Source organism: Cynoglossus semilaevis, chromosome 1 (assembly GCF_000523025.1).
Source record: "Cynoglossus semilaevis isolate Cse_v1.0 chromosome 1, Cse_v1.0, whole genome shotgun sequence".
NCBI lineage: Eukaryota > Metazoa > Chordata > Actinopteri > Pleuronectiformes > Cynoglossidae > Cynoglossus > Cynoglossus semilaevis.
Genome location: NC_024307.1, coordinates 28333620 through 28348046, shown reverse-complemented (window position 1 = coordinate 28348046; position 14427 = coordinate 28333620). Strand labels below are relative to the sequence as shown.

Genomic DNA, 14427 nt, shown 5'->3' with positions numbered 1-14427 from the left:
CTAGCTGCTTCAAGATAGAGATAATGTAATTATTTTTTTTTTAAAAAGTATACATTGACCAAAAGTACAAAGGCAGATTACATATACAGTACAATTAACAAGTACAAAGGCAAGTTACATGTACAGTACAACTGACAAGTACAAGTTACATATACAGTACAAAGGCAAGTTACATGTATAGTACAATGACAAAAGTACAAAGGTGAGTAAAGTTACATGTACAGTACATTAACAAAAGTACAAAGGCAAGTACCATTTACATGACTTTTGGAGTGCTGGACATCGATGTCCCATCTATCCATCCATGGAGCTGGAATTCACATAGTCACTCTGGCCAGCTTGGAAATGACAGCAACCGAAACATCCCAAATTGTGAAACAGGACCAGGACATCCAAGATGGCGGACCAGGACATCCAAGATGGCGGACCAGGAGATCCAAAATGGCGGACCAGGAGATCCAAGATTAACGCAATGGTTGAAGTTGTAGAAAATGGTCGCAACGTTCAAAATTGCAGGCGGATCGCAAACGGACCGTCAAAATTGTACAATGTCTCAGTTACATATGTTGCTGAGAGATTAGGCCACACTGGGAAATAAAGGACAGACAGGTAATCATGGCAGCCAAGAGGAGGCACCACAGAGGCATTGAGCAGCAGCCATTTGTCAAAGCAGCTAAAATGAGAAATCCTCTCAGTTCAAACTAAAGTAACTTCATCTTCAGAGGTGGGAAACAAGCTGTCAGTCTGACCCTAGTTCAACATCTGGTCCCATACACATACACACACACACAGAGATTTGAAAGAATACACTAGAGAAATTCTAGATACTCAGTATGGTTTACAACATTCTAGTTTTACATATTTTAGGCTGAACAGTGGCCATTACTGTCTATTTAACATTGACCGACAACTAGCCATTTTAAGACGCAAAATTTTGAACAAAAAAAAAAACAGACAGCATAGAACTATATAGATCAGCACGGCGGCTGGAAAAAGATCATGGCAAGAGGCCATATTAGGGCGTAATATCAGCACGGCGGCTGGGAAAGAACAGACTTAGTGTCACTTACCTGGTGTGTTACATTTTAAACGCGCAACTAAACGCAATTTAGTTTTAATTTCCGTTTCCTCAGCTCCAGAAATAGCTGAAAAGAAAAAGGTTATGGCATGGCAGCCAGGCAAACCCAGCCCCACACCCCAGCAGAAACTAAATGGTACACACCTGTCTGGATGTTCATCTGCATCCTTGAAGACGCCATGAGGCGTTTTTTTTTCTTAAACTTCTTAAATTTATCTAAATTAGTTCAAATGTATTAGTTGTACCATTATACGCCACATTGTTCAGCCATATCTCAATGATTAAATTAAACAATAACACCAATTATGTATAATTAATAATAAGCATTCTTTATTCTAAAATTCTAAGGACAGGACAGGCGGAGGCTGACAGGAGGGCCACCGGGAGAGGAAGAAAAAAAGGTTTTGGACTCACCCTTTGACGACAGCACCTAGAAAGTAATGATTGTTAGTGCAGACATAGAGACAGAACATCATTCACACCCAATGACTACGAACTGCTGAGCTCAAAACCACTGCAGTCACACACAGACTTCAAGCCCTCATCACAGTCAGTCAACCAACTACAAATACTGAACCACCACGGTCAGAAATCAGACCCAGAGCCAACAGTTACCCTACTTGCTCAGCAGTTCATCGACAGCATTAACAAGGGACCAGAGTCACAACAACAACAACAACAACAACGTCGAGCAGGGAGCCGTCCACAGAAAGGGCTTCACTGACTGGCTCCCCGTCCTGCTGCTCGTGCCTCTCGAACCAAAACCCAGGAAACAGAAAGGAAACAAACCAAAGTCCAAGACTGGTGGCCATTTACTGTTTGGACGGTTTGTACTGCCGTGTTTGACACACTCAAACACACACACACACGGAGCCTAGCACAGCAGCGGCACAGCGACCGCACAGAATAGAGAAAAACGACGCTCCTTACTGTGTTGAAGATCTTCGCGATGAGAGTCTGGGAAATAAAGTCGGAGAAGAGTCACGTTAAGTACTGAACATTTGGGCGGGAGCACAGCAAGTTTCAAAATAATAACAATTATTAAATATAAATCCCGAGTTTGACTCCACAGGCCCCTCACCTTGTCTTCCGGTTTCAGGAGAGGACTTTAACGCTGGACAACTTCGGCCTGGTCTCCGTGCGCAGAAATCTCAGCGTATCTGTTCATTTCAAACAATGTCAACAGTTTCTTTTAGAAATTCCCCAAAGAAGACGCTGAAGCTACACTAAATGATTAAATACGGTTCAATGATAAAACTACTTCCCCAAGAACGCATTCTAACGTGGGGCATACATTTTTAGTTTTGGTAAAACAAACGTTTTTCTTCTTGTGTGAAGACTAGGCTATTTAGCTAAAACGAACACACTGAGTCGAAAAGCCAACGGCGGTGAATATAAGTCCAACAGTCACCTACCTTTCATCTGGACCAGGTCGAGCCGCCATCATGGAATAACCTCGTGCACCTGTGCTTTTCAAAGCCCTCGGCAAACTTTTTCGGCGTCTGACGTCACGTGTGACAGCAGTGACGTTGGTGCAGGTGGAGTTAGAGGGGGAGGAGGAAGAGAAAAAGAAATCATAAAAACTCATTCAATAATAATCAATAAAATAACCAAGTGGATGAATTAAATGACGCCGCCCGCCCCGCACACAACAGCAAAAAAATAAAATAAAAAATAAATAAAAATAAAAATAAACCAAATGTTATCTACGAGTTAAGTAGTCAAACAGTAATTTGGACAATATATATATATATATATATATATACAGTATATATAATGATATAAAAAACTGAGGTTACCCCAGACTTTTATCAAATAAAAACGTTAGTGGTTCAATTAAAAAAACAAAACAAATTACATAAGCATGAATGACAGAATCGTTTATTTAACTGTAAATGCTGTGTTTACTTCATGTCATTTATAAAATATATTCAAATTGTAGAGATAAACTGCTATTTAATAAGTTGTTTGAAAACGTGTTTTTTCTAAAATTATTATTTTACTTTTCATTTATTTGAAACGTTTTGATGAACATACCTCCGAAGACTAAGTTCTTCTTGCATTACTTCATTTATTTATTTCATTTTTATTTTTGCAGTGAGAAAAGTCACACTTCTTTTATTTGGTATTGTTTTATCGTCTCGCCCTGGTTTGTATCTGGACCCTAGAGAGCAGTGTCAAGATTTCTGAGGAACAGGTTTGTGACTTTTGTTGTATTTTTATGGAAACAAACAAAGTTTATATTTTTCTGTCTTTAAGAACCACGCATGTGGCTGATATTAAAAAAAATGAAAGTATTAAATAGAGTAATATACAACTTACAGTTATATCTACATGTATACATAAAATCAACGTCATCGAACGACGCCTGATGAGTAATGACCCGAAGAGGCCTGTGTGGAAACCAGCTGAAATTCCACAGGGAGGAGCAGTGGTTATGCTTGGTCAGCCTTTACCACGGTAGTTATCTTGCAAAATGTACTCAAGGAACTTCAAATATTTACTGTGTAAATAAATATACAGTACAGTGTGTTACACCAAGATGCATTTTTATTGCAGCAAATATTGTGTACAATTTGAGATCTTTGTGATTGGTAAAGGAGTTTTTTTCCTTGCACCAGCCATATCTCCTGGTACCTGAACTACAGTTTTATTAATTTCTTTACACAACAGAACATCTTCCTCCTCTCAACAATCTCACAAAATACAAATTGGTTGTAAACATAAGGCACCAAAAGCCTGACAGTCAGAGCCAAACACGAAGAAAGTGAGAAGAACAACTTGAAGATGACGACCACACAGGACAGAGAGAGAAAACTAACTGTATTTAGCTGTAGGTATACACAAGCAGCTGTTTCTTTACTACAGTCGCTGCAGCTTTACAGCAGTAGTCTCAGCTGGGCAGCAGTCATTGTAGTTTTACAGCAGTAGATAGAGGATTTTATCTGTCAATCTACAGACAGTTGTCATGAAAGCTTAATACATTTTGTACATACATGTTGGCTTTTTTTATTTAACAGGTAGAGATTTCATCTTTTGCTAAGTTGGTTGCTGCATATTTCAATGTTTTTCTTTGCTCATTGTATCTGTGCTTCTTCTTAGACCAAGTGTCCAATTACAGAACCACATGCCACCCTTTTCTTTCTGTCCTTATAGTATTTGCAGATTAGCATTTACTTTTTAACAAAAGTGCATAGTTGATATTTTCAAAAGAAAACAGACAGAGCTTATGAACTCATTAAGGGATTTAAAAAAGTTCTGGGCATAAACTATAAAAGGGAGCTGGCACACAAAGACTGAAAACCTTGAACATCAGCTTTAAGATTGAATAATATCATATTTTCTCTTGGCATTTCATCTTTGGCTAAGTTTTTTTTTTTTCATAGTTACATTATGTAAACCCCAAACTTACAAAAATAATTCCAATAAAGAGGGAACATTCAGTACTTGGCCCATGATGACCAAAAAAGAAAAATCAAAAAATGCTTAAAGCATGGGAGGATGTCTGATTAATTCTAATTGCAACAGAAATAGTGCAAAATAATAATAATAAAAAAAAAACTTTCTCATACTGTAGGTCATAGGCCTTCTCACCATCCCTGCCCCCTATGTTGAGAGGTACCAAACTGTCCTTGGTTAAAACCCTCACCTCCCTGCCTTCTCCTGTAACTTCTCCTCCCTCTATCAAAGACCAGGCCCCTCTGTCCATCATAGACCCTGTTTCTACCCCTCCCTCCCCCAGGGCCCCGCCTGTGTCCTCTAGGGTTCTGATATGGCATTGTAAAGGGTTGCGTCCCCTCCCTGTCATCCTCAGTGCTACAGGCAACAGACGAGACGGGACTATTGACGGGTGAAGTGTGGGTTGCGTCTGTGACGTAGTTTTTGTTAGCATTAAAGTGTTGCTGATGAAAGCCATGGATGTCATCAGAGACAGAAGTCATGGAAACGCTGTAGGATTGTTGAGGGACGGGGCCTGGAGCCATGGGAATGGAACCGTCAGAGTTTGTGAAGACAGCCTGCTAAAAAAAAGAGAGAAATGGGTCACTGAATTGTGTTAATGTATAGAATGACCACAGTGAAACTCTGATTTTGTCTGACACAGGAGTTTCTGGTCCACTGCTGCCTCCTGTGGTCAGTGTAGGTGGTAGTGATGGAGGCAGCAGAAGATCAACAACTCCTGTGTCTCTGTGACAAAGAAAAAAAATCACTGATTCAGTATATACTTTGCATGTACTTGCATGTTTCTAAACAGTTGGGCCACTCTCAGCCCGTCAGCACTCTTAGTGCTAGTACATACCAGAGGCTTGTTGTTTGGCAAAGTGTCAACCAAGATCCCCTTCCTGGTTAGATTCTCTTCCAGTGCTATATTTGGTACTAAAAGAAAAATAGAAACTCTTCAGCACCCCCTGGAGGCCACATTACATTGTAGTAAAGAAAAACTATAGGAACAAAAGTATGTGTTTCCAAACTACCTCCAACAGGAAGTGTCATGGCTCTGACAGATGTGAGAGTGGCGTCTCCATTGGTGGCGCTGTTACCCTGCTGTTTCCCTCCCTTGCTTCGATGAACGGACTCTGGTGTAGAAAATGATGTTTCAGACTGGAAGTCCAGTGAAGGAGGTGGATACAAAGGCCGTCCCAAGGGTGCCCTAGCCTTCACACCTGTTGGGAACTCCTGACCAGGAGGTGGGTAAGGCGGTGTGGAGGGATACATTAGGGGACTGACAGCATTAGTAGATGGTGCCATCGGCTGACGCTGCCATGAAGGTGGGTGGGCAGAGGACAGTCTGTGGGGTGTATATTGGGTGACCAGGTATGCAGCCTGGTTCATGGGGAGGTCACGGGGATAGGGGGCTTCAATTGGTGGAGGCTGGTGGCTGAAGGCTGATATGGCAGGATTTAGAAACGGAAGTGACTCCTGCTGACAGGAGGGGGCGTTGAAGCGGGGGCAGTGAGGTGCAGGAGAGGTGGAGTGAGCAGCAGAGCTGTGTTCGATGGAGTGAGCATGTTGGAGTGGCACAAGGTAAACGCTGGGAGGACACCAATGCATGGAGAAGGCCTGAGGAGTACAGATGAAACAAAAAATACAATAATCAATTAGCATAAACATTGCTATGCGATACATAAGCTAGAAAATAGTTGGACACCTTGACTCCCAGGTTGAAGAAAAACCTCATGATGTTGACATCTGCAAAATAAAAAAGATTAAAGAAACTGTCAGGCTGTGATTTCATGTGTTCATATAGATGTTTGTTTGGACCTTTCACCTTGGGGCAGATCTTTCCCCATCTTGCAGTAGGAGTATTCTGGTGACAGGACCACATCCCCCTTTTGGTTCCGTGGGAAACCAGGGTACAGGAGATCCAGATGAAGCTGCGACATGTTCTGAGGAGAATCAGTTTGTGGGAAGGAAGAAAGGTGTGAGGGGAGGAGGTAAGGTCGGTGAGGACGAGGCAGGGAGAAGGTCTCAGGGGAGTCAGTCAGTACAGACTGGGCCTGAACACACTGGGTCTGAGTCGTAGAGTTAGTGACACAGGGAAAAGGCTGAGGGATACTGGAAATGGAAGAAGACCCATGAAGGACCTGGACTGTGTCAGACTGGGAGAAGGACTGGGTCTGAGAATGGATGTTGGAGGGAGGAACCGGGGTTGGACTCTGGTTCTGAATTGAGGACTGGACTTGTTTTTCCTCATGACTTTGAGGCTGCAACATCTGACTCTGCACTTGTATGTTTGGTGATTGACACCGTTTGTTGACCAGCTCTCCCTGGGTCTGGACCTGGAACCCAGAGACAGGAACTTGTTTTTGGGTCAGACATTGGGTCAACAAGTCTCCAGAGTTTGGTAAAAAATCTGAAACAACAACAAAAAAGAAGTACATCTGAGTTTCTGTTGAAGTAAAATGTCTCTCTATTAGACGTCCATAATTTCTAACATGAAACAAAAGAGATTTAGTTTGCTGTGAGCTAAAATCATCATTTCATTTATTCACTTGTATGATGGTGTGTATGTACATAATGTATAAGATCAAATGTGGGAATTCTAAACTTTCTTACCGTGAGCAGGAGCCTGTGCAAGCGGAGGAGCAGGAGGTGAAGAGGAGGAGTAAGGTAAAGAAGGACTGGGAGTGGAGTGGTGGAGAGAATCTCGGTGGAAGGAGGATGGAGGCAGAAAAACTGCAGCTGTGACAGGAGAGGGGGCGATAGGGGCAATGAAGGTTGGAGCAGAGGAGGACGGAAGGAGTGAAGGAGAAGCAGAAGAAGGAGCAGCAGTGGAAGTTTTATAAGGTAGCAAGGAGGGGGAAGAGGAGAAGGGCAGTTGAGTGGGAGGTAAAGATGATGCCGTGGGGAGAATCGGGGTGAGAAAGGAGAAAACTGAGTTGGAGTTTGAAGTAGCAGCAGTAGCAGGAGGAGGAGGAGATGGAGGTACAGCAGGTGCAACAGGAGATGAAGTGTTTGGTTTAACAGCTTGGGCATCTCTGATGGGTGTGGTGTCAGTGTTGGAGTTTGGAGAGGGAACTCTGATGGAACTCTGCCGGTCAGGGGTGGAGTCAGAGGAAGGAGGTGGAGTCACAGCAGCAGACTGAGGGTGTGGAGTCACAGCAGCGGCAGTGGGGGGAATTTTAGGAGTGGAAGTTTGAGGTCCTTGTCCACCAGAGGGAGACACTGCTCCAATGTCCTCAACTGGACTCTTCTGAACACACGAAAAAAGGATTTTTGAAAACTGTTCACACTGGAACTCATCCTTGCAAAAAGAAACTGAGGCTTTTATTATGAAAATCAACATATTATTTTATTACATTAACCCATTATTTTAGTGTTAAAGCAACTAAACCTGGACCAAAGAAAAGCAGGCCCTATTTTGAAACTTTGGAGTTGTGTTGTAGTGTGAACAAAAAACACAGACTTTTTTCAGTTAATTACATGTTTGAAAATGTGAGTAAACAGGAGATGAGTCAGTTTGTTAAACTGAGTTTGAAATGTGTAGAGCTTTTGAGACAGCAGACTGCAAATTGAACTGTTTTCTGTGTTACTCTAACACAAAACTCATCCACATTAACTGACTGCTTTTGTCCTGGTAACATCACCCACCGTCTTTCTCCCCTCTGAACTCCTCTTCTCTGAACTCCTCTTCTCTGCACGCCTCCTCTTCCCTTTTTCTTCCTGTGGTCCAGTCTGACAGAATGGGGTTAAAAACAACAGATTAGAGTCAGACTGAGGTCTTTTCCTGACACATACACGTACTGTATGACGTCACTTCCTGTGTGCAGATGATGACATCACAACATTACTTGAACTCACCCCGAGTGCAGGGAAGCTGTGCTCATCTCTCAGCTGCATCTCCACCAGTGCTGCATTCCTCTGCTCCTCCTCTTTGGCCTGACGCACCTCCTTTGTCACACCGAACAGCGTCGCCTCCACCAGGCTGACAGATTGACTGTAGTAGGAAATAGTTCTGCCTGTTAGCAAGAAAAAAATGCTGTTTACTGCCACGAGTTTGGGAATGAAGGCATTCTAACCAACCCAATCCTGCGGGGTCGAGCTGGAGCTCCTTCAGCCACCTTTGCTGTGACTGGTGGGGGCCAGGAGTGCTGCTTCTGCACATGTCCACCAAGGGGCGACATTGAGGGCTGAGGTTTGACAGAAGCCGAGGACAAGGAGAGTGATTTTCCTTGACTTCTGCCTTTACGGTGCTCTTCACCATCTGAGACACGGAACAGAAAGGAATTCATTAGATGAATTAATTACAATGAATTAAATTACCAAATTTCATTTTTAATCTTGTGCTGTCATTATTAAATTAGCTTTAATTTTTTAAGACTTTCCTGAAGTTGTTTTATTTGTACATCACCTCCATGTCCGTTGCTGTTCCTCTTGTCTTTGACCACAGTGCTCCAACTGCCCTCCTCACTGGGAGGACGGAGACTCCACAAGGGGACTGTTCTAAACATACACAAAGAAATCACTTTGTGTATTAGTGATTGTATCTTTAGAAGATGGGTCAGTTTTTTAACTTAAACAAAATTCTGAACAAATGTAAATTTTTGCTCACAGACCAAAGTTGATAGAGAAAATCAACGATTACAGATGTTCAGATTTGTTATTTCCTGACTTTTCTGTTACAAACCATTTCTTAAGTTTTATCTTAGTGACACAAACTGACCACAGGAGGCAGCAGTGGACCAACAGCTCCTGCGGTCAGTTTCAGCTCTTTCAGCTAAAATCACTTTTTTCTCCATGGAGTTTCAAATGGGAAAGTAAGTTAAAATAGATTGATAGATTCATAGACACGCACTTTCTGCCCAAATCTTCGATATGAACCACCACCAAGTTGTTGTTGTTTGAAGGCACTTCTTTAACTGTAGCATTGTAGCTCCGTCCGTTTCCATCTAATCGAACCTAAAGTGAACAAAAACATAATAACATAAACGGATGACAAATCCTAATTAAAAAATAAAAATAAAAAATACATACCTGACATTGGTCTCCAACACTGTACTGCATCCCAGCAGCGATGCTGTAGTCCAGCTTCTGTTGGGCTAAAACCAATGGCAAAAAATAAAACTAAAATTTTGAAATAATTCCTTGTTGTGCTGATTTAAAGTCACAGGGAAGTAGAGGCTGCAGGTCCACTGCTGCATCAGTTTAAGAACTTACCACAGGAGGCAGCAGTCTAACAGTGTCCATGTTAGTTAACAATCATTCATTTTCTCTTTGGACTTTGGTTCGTTATTAATCAAGTTTGTGAGTCACCTCTCTTTGTCTTGTGCCAAACGTCATACTCGATGTTTCTGAACAAAGTCGGGTTCAGTGAACGTCTCACCCTCTCTGACAGGTGCTGGCCACGCCCACGTCCACGACCCTGATTAACAGTAACCAAAAAAAATACTTTAGATTTGTGAACCAGACTTCAACGTCAGCTGACAACATTTACTGAACGCTCCTTTTAGAAACAGAGGTTTGAATATTTAATAATATATTTTATATTTTAAGTGGGTACTTTTCTTAAAATAGTAATGGTCAAATTTGGTAAAACGTTCCTTTTAAGATAAAGTACATATATGAAATATGAATTCATTGGTGTGTGTTTTTACCCTGTGGCTGTGTCTTGTAGAAGTGTTTTTATCATTGTCAACCCTGTAAAAAACAAAACAAATTCTTGGGAGGTACAATTATTTACCATGTACATGTAAACATAAGAAACATGCAAAACTCGGTAAATACACAAATATGTAAGAATAGACTTCTGAAGATTACACACCTGAACAGTTCAATTTTGTTGTATCCCCGTGTTACAATGACAATAAAGACTTTAATATATAATATAAAAATATTTAAAAAAAAACATAAAATCAATAAGACGAAATGGCGCCCTCTAGGAACGAGGAGGGGACATGCTTTAAGTTATTGATATTTAAGTGTCAGAAAAATGTTTACTCTTCATAGTGATTTTTAAATCACATCGTCTAAGTCATCAGCATCTGTTAAAGAACAAACATTTTTTTCCAATTTCTCCAATAAAATTTACAAACATTTTAAATGAAGCTCAGTCTTACAACAACAAAAACAGAAAAGACAAAGCGTGTTGAAAGTGTTCTGACCAGAGTGGCTCGTCCACCTCCACGTCCGACTCGTCGCTGCTCACACAGACCGCCAGCCTGTCGTCATTCAGCGGGTCAGAAAGTCGCGCCGTCCTCTGACTCTGACCCAGGTCCCTGAGCTCCATATTGAACACACCATTGTACAGCAGCTCGTACACAATAGCTGATAGGAAAAAGAAGAGGAAGCATACAAAGATATAGTCAAATCCTCAAACTTCAAAACTCAACTGAACTTTATTGAAACTGTGTCATTTCTACAGAACAGGTTTGAACAAAGAAATAAAATGACTGATGGGTGCAGTTCTACCACTGCAGCACAAGTAAAAAAAAAACTACATTTTCTTACATGCCTTGCTGTGCCCGTTAGGTCTGTGACCCCTGTAGGGGATTGCCTCCTACTTTAAGAACCAAAGATTTAAGGCAACATTTACAAATAAAAGATTTTTCAAGGCTTTTGCAGCACCGGAAAACCTTATATCTGCACTGATAGGAGTGTGTAGTTGTGTGTCAGTGTGTAGTGTATTTGTGTGTTTTGGATGTGTGTAGTAGTGTACTTGTGTGTAGTAGTGCATTGTAGTTCTGTGTAGTTGTGCGTAGTAATGCAGTGTAGTAGTGTAGTAGACCATCTGACACTCACACTGACAGACGGCTGAGTTCTTTATGTGACTGGTAGAATAAACAGAGTCGTAGTGATTTCTATTCAGGAAACACAGCTGAACCTGTGTGAACACAACAGAGGAAAAACATACACGCAGGAAGTTAATAAACAATGCAGTTAGAAGATGAACTTAGCACAACAATTATCTTCATAATAAAACTATTAAAACAAGAGCAATAAAATAATAATATAATTCAGTGATACAATATATTTCTTGTTATTTTCCTCACTTTGTCTTTGAACTTTTCACCTGTGATGTTCACAGGAGGTTTTCCAGGCTCCTGGAAAATCAAGAAGTCCCTCCTACACAGACAAAAGAAGGAAAATTTAATTTAAACATTTTACGTTAACACAGGACTTAATGAGACTGAAAAAAACTAATGTAAATAAAAATATCTTTATTTTCTATTTAATCTATCATGGTGGGCAAAGAAAGTGTGTGTTGTTGAAGTCTGCACTTTGACCAGGCAAAAGGTGTGCCAGAATGACTGGGACTGACCTGTAGAGGGAAGCAAGAGCATTGATCTCTACTTCTCCAACCCACTGCTGCACAGACACAAACACAGACAGGTTTTAGTTTATACGTCATCTTTTATGGACAGACATAATTAACCAGACATCCCCAAACGTGTTGTTTTTTTGCTGTGTGTTTTCGTACTTGAGGATCCTGGAGTTGACACAGATACTCCTCAAAGTCTCCTTCGATGAACTACATAACAAGACACCAGCACCGTGGTTACATTATGATCAACTGTCGTTGTTGATGATAATAACGACAACATGTACAGTGACACATGATAATGGTAACAATGATGACAACAATGCTACAATGATTTAAATGTGGAGTAATGTTACAATCATTATTACAACAACGATCATGTAAATGACGATGACAACAACAGCAATGATCTGAGATTGTCAGTGTCAAACGTTACCGCCTCGTAGCTGCTCCTGTTCTTCTTCAGATAATCCACACACTGAGCTCGCACCAGTGTGTGGAGACTCTGACTGTGGAGAACCTGCAGGTAAACAAACAAACAAACAAACAGACAGACAAGGATTGGTTGTTGGCGATGAAAGTATTTTGAATCAAAAATCTGAATTATCTGATTAAATGTTATTAATCTGACCTTAATCATAGAATTACAATAACAAATCTCTACCAGCACTGACTGAGAACCATGAGTCAATCTCAGTATCCTGGCTAAAATCATAGAAGTCCAATGTCAGCGTCAACATTTAACACAGCATCAATTAATAATACGATGAAAAATTACTTCTCTATAAATTCTAATGTTTTTTATGTTATAGTTTTATAGTTTTGTTATAAAACTAAAATAATAAAATAATTATGTAATGGAGTTTCTTCTCCATTCTAAATTATAGTAAAACTAAAATAATAAAATAATTATGTTATTTATTATTATGTACTTATGATCATTTTTAAGACTTAAAAAAAAAATTCAACCTGTTTCGATTTTATCCGGCTCATATTTGACACATCAGTCCGTACCAACATGAAGAACTGGGCCAGAACTTCAGTCTTCTCCATAACCCAGGTACTGTTTAGTCAGCAAAACCGATGACAGCTTTGGCTTATTTACACTTTTAAATCTTTACCTGCTCGGCTACAGCCCGGAACAGACAGGACCCGTCTTTGGCGATTTTCTTCCGATGAAAACCGATGGACCTCAGGTAGTCGTCCATGCTTTTCTCGGCTCTTCAGTGTTCGCATGCCCGCCGCTGTCCATGTTAGCAGCAGGAGCTAACCTCCTCAAAGTGCGTGTTTAATAGAAAGCGGTCCAAAGTCGACGGGTAGACGTCTACCACGTCCACTGTGGCCGGTGAAAATATTTAAATAACTTCATCTAAGACTCGGGAGTAGTGAAGAAGAAATTGTGGAAAGTCTAGTTTCGTTTCCTGGGAGGTTTGCTGCTTGAGCCTGAAGCCACTCCTAATTGTCATGAAGTGAAAGTACAACTTTAGCAGTAAGCTAACATGGACAGTCACGCCCCCCTTCTTTTGACGGTGTCAAGGTAGATGTAGCCACAGTCTAAAAGTAGATCCGGGTAACCTTTCACAGTAAAAGGCAAAATGACGTAAAATGCTTCCGATAAAAATAAAAACAGTTGCCATCACGTTACCGAGATACAGTGGCCAAGTTACGTGACATACAAGTTACATGACATACAAGTTACATGACATACAAGTCGATACTTATGACAGGGAGTTTTACACAAACGTCAGGTTAAAAACTACTTTTCAGGCAACCAATTTTGAGTAAAACCAATTTAGCAAGAGAAAAACGGATAAAATATTTTAGAATGATTATATTCTTATATTATACTTTGCTGTGTGTCATCTCTATGCAGCAACATGTCAAGTTAATGGACATGTGTATATGTAGTGTATATGTCTTTAGTTCACATGATTCAAATGGTCAGTTCAATTGTACTTTGCATTTTCTAATTCCTGTTTGTTTTATTATTGTATTGCATTTTACTGTAAAAGTACACTTTGTTGTTCATGTTATTTTAGTAATCAGCTTTATATTTTATTTATATCTTATTATTTTATTTCATAACTGTTGCTGTGCCATGAGAATTCCCTCAATGTACAGTAATAATGCCATTTGAATTTTTTTTTATGTTTATGTTACACGTATTTAATACTGGAGGATGTTTTAAAATCGATGTCTACAAGAAAAGGAACTTCAAATATGTTTCATTCAAAATAATTTAAGCAACACAGCTGACCACAGGGGGCAGCAGTGGGGCAGCACTCCCTGTCTTTCTGTTCTCTTACGGTAGTAGTAGTCTGTAGTACAGACTTAGGCGACTGCAGATTTTGTGCCTATTGTGAAGTCTTGTTCCCTTGCATCCTTCCCTCCTCTACTCTCTGTTTTTCTTTCACCTTTTCTCTTCTAACGCCATGAAATCTAATAATAACACGAGAGACAGTTTTCTCTCCCCTCTACGGCCCCCGCGCTGCTCTCTGATTTGACGAGGCCTGGCCGGCTCCAGGCCAATCAGCAGCCCCCCCCTCACCCCCCGCCGGCCACCACGGGGACCCACAACCAGCCACGTATACCT

General features: G+C 40.8%; 1 protein-coding gene across 2 annotated transcripts; it reads right to left on the bottom strand.

The window, feature by feature from the left end:
• Positions 1-3610: 3610 nt before the first annotated feature.
• otud4 (OTU deubiquitinase 4) lies at positions 3611-13331 on the bottom strand. 2 transcript variants are annotated; one of them, XM_008324348.2, is made up of 21 exons: positions 12956-13331; positions 12271-12354; positions 11994-12044; positions 11835-11881; positions 11566-11638; positions 11315-11396; positions 10678-10840; positions 10171-10213; positions 9830-9938; positions 9551-9615; positions 9372-9475; positions 8928-9019; positions 8600-8780; positions 8378-8513; positions 8168-8251; positions 7133-7769; positions 6345-6929; positions 6225-6265; positions 5551-6136; positions 5376-5452; positions 3611-5094 (listed from the first exon to the last, which is right to left on the bottom strand). In XM_008324348.2, exons 1-21 carry the CDS (start codon positions 13040-13042, stop codon positions 4669-4671), a joined length of 3753 nt encoding a protein of 1250 aa, XP_008322570.1. In that variant the 5' UTR covers positions 13043-13331; the 3' UTR covers positions 3611-4668. The 2 variants fall into 2 exon arrangements, with proteins under 2 accessions (XP_008322570.1, XP_008322562.1); XM_008324340.2 differs by having other exon boundaries at positions 3611-5097; positions 12956-13330.
• Positions 13332-14427: the final 1096 nt, after the last annotated feature.

Bases quoted from the DNA above. Each gene is read 5' to 3' on its own strand.
- otud4 (XM_008324340.2), bottom strand. From the start codon at position 13,042: ATGGACGACTACCTGAGGTCCATCGGTTTTCATCGGAAGAAAATCGCC. The intron at 12,355-12,955 runs GTAAAGATTTAA...GTTTACCTGCAG, and splicing joins TCCGGGCTGTAGCCGAGCAG to GTTCTCCACAGTCAGAGTCT. The intron at 12,045-12,270 runs GTAACGTTTGAC...CTTGTTATGTAG, and splicing joins ACAGGAGCAGCTACGAGGCG to TTCATCGAAGGAGACTTTGA.